The sequence below is a fragment of the Phalaenopsis equestris genome, unplaced genomic scaffold, assembly GCF_001263595.1.
Source record: "Phalaenopsis equestris unplaced genomic scaffold, ASM126359v1 Scaffold000174, whole genome shotgun sequence".
NCBI classification, from domain to species: Eukaryota; Viridiplantae; Streptophyta; class Magnoliopsida; order Asparagales; family Orchidaceae; genus Phalaenopsis; species Phalaenopsis equestris.
The window spans coordinates 1,293,770-1,301,875 of NW_018164616.1; the positions used below are offsets into that span (position 1 = coordinate 1,293,770).

The 8,106-nt window shown below is 34.3% G+C and overlaps 1 protein-coding gene across 2 annotated transcripts in view; it reads right to left on the reverse strand.

The window, feature by feature from the left end:
* Positions 1-8,106, reverse strand: part of LOC110022149 — a 118,932-nt gene that overhangs the window by 86,363 nt on the left and 24,463 nt on the right. For both annotated transcript variants that reach the window (XM_020720964.1, XM_020720963.1), the window contains 3 exons: positions 4,832-4,955; positions 4,574-4,675; positions 4,412-4,476 (listed from right to left, as the gene is read on the reverse strand). In XM_020720964.1, the coding sequence (XP_020576623.1) occupies positions 4,412-4,476; positions 4,574-4,675; positions 4,832-4,955 (291 nt within the window). The remainder of the gene's footprint in view (positions 1-4,411; positions 4,477-4,573; positions 4,676-4,831; positions 4,956-8,106) is intronic.

An 8,106-nucleotide genomic window follows, 5' to 3' on the forward strand; every position in this document is an offset into this window, starting at 1 on the left:
CTTAATGATATGCCACCCTACGACATCAGGATCCGATTCAGGAACCCATCAAGATCCGATTCAGGAACCCAGTGAGCTGTAGGATAACAATATCATTCACCGACACAAGATTAGCGGGAGTTAACCCGAACCTTCTTAGGTTATTGGCCTTATGCCCGACAGCGCATTCGATTCGTAGACAACTACTTTTTAAAATTGATAAAAACAAATTTTTATAAGAACATTATAAGAACAGATATGCATTTTTCTAAAACAAAAATACACTTTTCGCTACAAGATCAGATGCTTTAGTTCCTACCCCTACCCGTGAGCTTGCTGGCAATCCTTTGGGGTTGTTTGGCTCTTTCTACAAGTAGAGTGGCTTGGGAGTTGATCGATGAGTCAAGTTTAAATGTATGTCTTTGCCCTATCTATAAAGTGAGGTGATTGAAGAATGGGTTGAACAGTTTCCTTATGTCCTACTTGGTGAAATTGGAGTCGGTTTGGAGGCTTTTTGAGGGTTTGTCCATTCACTCTCCTATGTATATCAAATATCTTCATATAATTGATTTGGTTAATTGGCCGTGAGCCTCTTTTGTCCTTGGGTTGCCTTAGGTGTGAGCCTCTTTTGGCCTTGGGTTGCCTTAGCCGTGAGCTTCCTCTTCTTCTGTGTCTCGGGTTGCCTTGGCCTTGGGTTGCCTTAACCGTGAGCCTCCTCTCCTTCTGTGCCTTGGGTTGTCTTGACCGCGAGTCTCTTTGGTCCTGTTTTGCCTTGACCAAAAATCTTGGTGGCTATATTCTCACCTATTAACCCCGGCCGTGAGCATTTATTTAGTTCTATGGAAAGTTTTAATACTTATTTGATATATGAGCCCATTGATTGATTTGAAAGTTGGAAGATCCTGCTTTTTGCACGGGTTATTTTCCTTTTGTGAAGATTGGGGTATTTCTAAGTCTCATTTTTTAAAAACATTTGGCTGGAATAAATTTCAGACGTCTTTGGGAGCTGGGCACCGATGTTAGGAAGTCACTGGTGTGTGAGGCCATTTTGACTCAGGTTAAGCCACTCATAAAAAAATGTGAGAAAATAATACCCTTTCAGATAGATTCATGGATCTTCGGGCTTTCCTTTTTAGGTCTTTTAGTCACGAGTTTTGAGAGTTGATTCATCCTTCGTTCTTTTCGATATTTTTAGTTGAATCAGTCCCTCCTCTCTCTCACCCCATTTTTGTTCCCTTTTTCCTTGTTTCTTGTTTCGGTTTTTTATGTTTATGTCTGATACATAAGTGTCCACGTATAGCCTTTTGTTATACGTGAAACCATCAAGCAAGGTCGCAAGTAGGTCGGTTTTGTTTTGGGGCTTAGGGCGATGATGACAAAGGCACACCGGATATAAAGCATAATGATATGTCATCCTACGACATCAGGATCCGATTCAGGAACCCAGTGAGCTGTAGGATAACAATATCATTCACCGACACAAGATTAGCGGGAGTTAACCCGAACCTTCTTAGGTTATTGGCCTTATGCCCGACAGCGCATTCGATTCGTAGACAACTACTTTTTAAAATTGATAAAAACAAATTTTTATAAGAACAGATATGCATTTTTTAAAACAAAAATACACTTTTCGCTACAAACAAAATTGATACAACCCACTTTTTGTATATTTGAAGCCTATGTGCATGTTGAAAATATAAATTTTAAATGCATTTTAAACATCGGTTGTCCATCTATTGATCACCTGTTTAGGCTGAGAAGTACCCTCCTGAGTTAGGTTCGATAGGACACCCTTCTAGTTGAGTGGCGGGTTTTATACATCCGGGTGACCGTGTAGCCTTCGACAACCCTCGAGTACTAATATATAGTTGAGCCTAGCCCCGACCCGAGTGCTTGCGATTCCCCTCTTTTCGGACTTTTTCATATGTTTTCTCGGAATTTTTTTTTTGGACAAAGCACTCGTGGTCTCTTTTCGAGATTTTCCCGTATTTTCTACAATTTTAATCGATTTGTCGATTCACTGTTTTCCTCGCATTTCTCTTGTCGTGAGTCTTTTGACGATCTTTTTCGAGATTTCTTGACGATGTTTCTTTGTTTTTCGCTTATATAAAACATTTCAGCATGCTTCCTCAAGTCCTGTTGCTTGTACCTGTTGCATCAATTACACCTAAAGAACAACGGATCTCCAAGGTATACATATTTGTTTTATGTTTACATCATGTTATTCTCTTATAATCACTTCCCTGCTGTACCTTTTACTTTTCTTTACACTGCATGTTGTACTGTTTTCTTTACTGCATACTCTACTGTTTGTCCTGTGCTACAACTATACTGTCATGCCATATACTGTACAACTTCAACATGTTATTAATGAAATATTTGAAGGACTACAACCATATGGCCGCTGGATTTGATATTATAACCTGACACCCTAGGAAACTTAAACTCGCCACGACGAGGAGCTCGGAACTAGCGCGCGGGGGGCAGCACGATCAACTTCAACCAGCAGAATATGTCTTCCCAAGCTAAACCATTCCTTTCCTAGAAATTAAAATAACAATCCATAGGATTTCGAGGTTGTTCGCCTAACACGACATAAATCTTCAACCTTTTCGTTAGGTATTCATATGGCTCTGTTATACAATCTAAACCCTAACTCGTTTTAGGATTCTGAGGTTGTCGTTCGTTACAACCTAAACCCTCACATCTGTTAGGCTATTTGTGTGATTGTTTCACACGAACATAAGCCCTAAATAAATAAAATTGGCAGAATGAAATATTTGAATAATTTTTTCCTCAAAATTGAAGTCAAATCATAGGGTAGACTGGAAAGTTACTGAGGATCTCCTCTGGATCCGTGGCATCCCCTAATTCTTCTTCCTTTAGATTTTGTAATAAATGTTCCAAATTTGAGTAATTCCCTTTTCACACCTCTTTGTCCGATTTCGTTGAAAAGTCTCATCCTTTTGAAGTCATTGAAGAAATTTTATTGAAGAAAATTTTTCCTGATTTTTATCAAGATTATTCTTAAGTGATTTCGGTCATTTAAGATGTAATTAACTATAGGGTCTTGCCCTTATAAGAGCTTTTCCAAACCCAGCTTAAAATAAACCTTATTTAATTTTTCATATTAAATAGTTTCTTATTTAATTTTTCATATTAAATAGGGGAATTTGTCGGCAAATAAAACGGTTTCGCAGATCAAACGGACGTCATGTACTTTTTAGTTTATTTGATCGAATTTCATCCTCAAATCTTGTGTTTATCCCTCGGGACAGACACAGAGTTTGAGGTAAAACGCACTTTCATTTAAACTATTAAAAATATGGGGTCAGTTTGATTTTTATATTTGATTTTAAATTTAAATCTATATGTAAATTAAAGCGTCCTTCCGAAGCGGGCGACGAGATTTAAATTCCGGTGACTGACAGCTTCCTACGGGCAACTTCACCACACACAGTTTATTGCCGACAATGTTACTAATGTTTTAATATAAAATTTCCCTTCACTATCACTAAGTTACCAATGCAAATTTTTTGATACATAAAAGCTCATGACCTAGCATTAACCTCTCAATTTTTTCTGTTAAGTTTAAGTTCATCACATCAATAAGCATAGAAGTTTCACTGTAGATGGGTCTTCTAGGCTTAATTTATTGAGAATCAGAATTCATCTGTGAGGTGGCACAGGTTCGTACCATGCTAAGAAGAATGGTTCCTTGCTTACTTCCTGAAAGGAATTATGTACCCATAACACAGAAAGTACAACAATCTAAATTGGCAAATTCTCAGAATTAGTGGGTTATTACTGACTTTCGGTTTTGGATGTAACCTGCACGCTACCTACACTTAAGTTTGATAAACCAACAATCCATATTTGAAATTTTGATTTAGTAAAATTCTTTATCTATAGTTACTTTAGAATGGTCGTGTCGATCTTACATTGTCGTTGTGATGATTGAAGTAAAATGAATGGCAAAATAAGGAAGAAAAATAAACATATTCACAAAGTTATAAGATTAACACCCACTTAGCAGAAATAAAAAAAAATGTGAACTACTAAATCGGACCCAAATAGTTGTGATAAGGCTCATGGATGAAAGTGTTGATGTGATAAAAAAAGTTACTAAAATCTCACTAAGAAATACAAGTTGCTCCATAAATCAATCCATATGACCATCAAATCAATGAAGAAGGTACACAAATAAAATTGTAATTTATAAGTATATTTCAGTATAAACCAAAACAATATTTTAAAAAAGCAAACAGAAGACAAGTCGCACTAAATGAGACCTTAATGCTTACCCAGCATTTTTGTCAATAAATATACATACTCCAGCAAAAAGTACTATGTTGGTGCTGTAGTAGTTTTTGAAATCATGCACATAAATCGTTTTCTCAAATGAAAAAGAAATTTAATGTCTACAACTTACACAGACAGTCTTTTGTGAGTAAACAGTCCAAGAGTACTCCGTCCATTAGTGCAATCGAGGTCCACCTAAAATAAATTCAAAAAAGTTTCATATATGATTTTATTTTATCAACCAAGAACGTGTAAGAAATTTCCCCACTAGATGCTCCATGTAACTACTTACTCTCATTGATACACGTTCTCCAGCAATACCATCTATAGCACGTACAAAAGGATCAAAAAGTTGAACCAATTGTTGGACTTTAGTCTTATCTCTAAGAATACTCTGAAAAAGAGTGAATGTTAGATCAAATGTTTGTTATATGCTTTTTATAAACAAGAAGAATATGGCAGTCATGCCAAACTATTTCAAAATAATCCCCCAAAATATATTAGTAAAAATTCTTTGACAACTAAAACTAGATTAAAGATATGGGCATACAGCAGGAACAATGCTGGCTAAAGCTTCCATTCCCCAATTCCAGAAGAAGGGGGAAGTACCAAAGCGAGCACTCACAGTTGGTACTCCTAAGATCACATGAGCACTCCTAACTTCAGGCAAGTTCCTGAAAATCTAAATTCAATTTGGGTGATAAACTAAAACATAGTAGTTTTAAGTAAGAAACAAAAAATAAGGAATAAATGTTGAAGAAGTTGAGCCGTGGTTTTCATGAAGGGAACTTTTGTGTGTCCGTGTATGATCTTGGTCCATTAAGGTAAATATATGATATCCAAGTATTGAAAATAATTCTATTTTATAAGCATGTGAAGTCCATATTCAACATATCACAATGGATGTATCATTTTATGCATACAATGCATGAAAATAAATATAAACTATGGACCACATCTTTTAAGTTTCAGAAAATACGTCTTGGTTATAGTTTTTCAGGAACTATAATGCAAACTTCAATTTGATAGAAATTTCTTAAATATACCGAGAATTAAAAACGATGAAAGAAAAAATAACTAAGCCAAATCTTTTGTTGTACTTTCCTGCTTGGCATATTGAGTTCATATAGTGATGTTTATTTGATTATGAGGATTTTTTACCCATGATTATTGGCATGGATATGGAAACTAGTACTGATGGCCTATTCCCTTTGGGAGGTAACAAGAATTCAAGCATAATGGTAATGATTCCCTGAGTGGAAGCCTTACTCCAAAAGTATGAGAATGTAGCTCTATTACCTAAAATTGCAAAATATGTCCGTAATTGATTGATCAGTTCTAACCTGATAATTAGTAATGTTGTTGCAAGAGAATATCATGGCTATAAGACTACCTTGTGTGACTTGTACATAAACATCATTATTCTTAATGTTGGATGAGCCATTTCTAAGTACAGCTATTAGGTGGACATATTTATCGGTTAGCATAATAGTCTAGTTTGAAGTTGGATAGATATATCCTTGTATCCTTCAAACAATATTGTTTTGGCCACCGTGGTTGGTGGTGGTATCATCTGTATTGTGCTATAGTTTTCTCATGCAATTAGTAATAATACTTTAACATGGCATTGAATAATTGTTGAGGTGAATTTAAATTGAATGGTTACATCCAAATTGCAGAGCAAAAAATTAGTAAGACAACTTTATTGATTAAATTGTCATATTTATATTATTATTATTATTATTATTATTTTATAGGTATTAAGTTTCCTTGCGATGTTGAACAGGCTATATTAGCACTTTGCAAAATGATATTAAACCATTTTCCAAGTACAAGGAGGTTATTTTGATTGAGGTTTAAATCTCATTTGGAAGCCTAACTCATCATCTCTTTGGGCTGATTGACAATATAAAAAATAGTGGTAGAGTTTGAATAGAAAACATTGCATCATTATTTACAGTTGATAAAGCATTTGACAATAGTGATGATATTTCAATTTTTATAGTCTAATAGATAAGGTGAATAAAAAAAAAATTGATAACATTACTTCAATCGAAGTTGATTGAAGATGTGGATCAATTGAATCTGATAGTTTTAAATCATTCATTAGTTAACTGATTTTATAAATTAAATGGGTATAAATCTCAAAATAATCCCTCAATTATTTGTGCGAGCCCAATTTAATCTTAAGAGTATCATATTTCTCTAATTTGAAGTGCAGATTATTTTGTTATAAAACCATCCCATGTCCATACTTTATTAGTAATAATCTCAAATTACTTATTTTCATATAATTTTCTTGATTTTGCCTTCAATATATGGTTGTGCATGCTTCTCATGTATATGATATATATAAATGATAAACTTTTGAGGTTAAAAACAATCTCCTGAAAATCATGTACATTGCGTGTACAAGAAGTGTTGGATATTTATGGTCGAAATCTAAAAGACACAACAAAGCCATAAAGAGATGTTTTCATTTGGTAGTTGGTGGTTGCAAGAACTACTTTGACAATAAGGAGCATCCAATTGCTAGATTCCATGAGTGAAGAATCTACAAATTCAGAGCTGTGTCAAGCCCCCAATTTTACTTTCTACGTTAATCGTTGCATTCATGTATATGGTGGTTACTAAATTATAAGTTTGTTTGATTTGTGATTACTAGCGATTAGATATCAAAAAAATATTGAGCTATTCCACTTGTATTTTAGCAAGCGAACTAATGTTTTCGTGATATTCTCCAAAAACTATATTACCAAACCCAAAACACAAGGAGGGGAAACCAATTTATTCAAGCCGATGGTGCATGCATGGGGTTGCTAACATTGAATTGATTAATTAATCCTCTAAATTCATAATTAATGATATTGTTACAAAGGAACCTTAAGTTTGAAACATTAATTGGTGTGACTTGTCATTTTACATCTTTAATCATAGTGAGTGGATGACTAATCAACAATAGCATGAGATTGATCGAGCAATATTGTTAGTGGGCATATCTAAAGCTACAAATGAACCAATAAATTCAGACAAACTACTTGTGGCTCAACACAATTAGAACTCATACACAATAAGTTAATTAACTAATTGAACCAGCTTAAACCCTTTCATAAATACTCAATTGACAAAAGAACAAGCTTAAATAGTTTGGCGTTCAATTTATTTATGATAATAAACAATATCATTTGAAGCCCATGAATAAACTCATTAAGCATCTCGATTAAGGCTCAACATTAAGACTTCATTAAAAATTTATTTAACATGCGATAATGTGATATTCTTAATCTTTTCAATGAGCACAATACATTAAGACTCCATTAAATATTTTATTCATCTGCACAAAGTACATTTTGCTCATTAAAATATTCATTTATTCAGCAATTTAGCCAATTAAAAAAATAATTTAGTTCCAATACACTACTTATTAATAGGTTTGATATGGTTTATTCAATTAACTAACAAGGTACTCAGTAGTCATACTCATTCATAGGCTCGTTTGGTTAGCCAATGAGCAACGCTGAAGCCAAACTCAAACAATTATAGTTTTAAATGAACCAAACTTGAACATTACTATAAATACTCAAATCATGCCAGCTTGAGCTCAAATAGAGCTTTAGTAAACAAGCTCCAGCTTGAGCAAACTTGTTGTAATGGCCAAATTTTGGCAATTACAACTAAAATTTGATAATTTTAATTTGTACCCCAAGCCTCATATCTAAGGGTGTAAAAAAGCCGAACACGAGCGAGCTCAGACTCAACTTATGTTTGGCTCGTTTATATTTCGAGCTCAAAAAGTGTGTTCGTGTTCGGCTCGTTTGCTTAAAG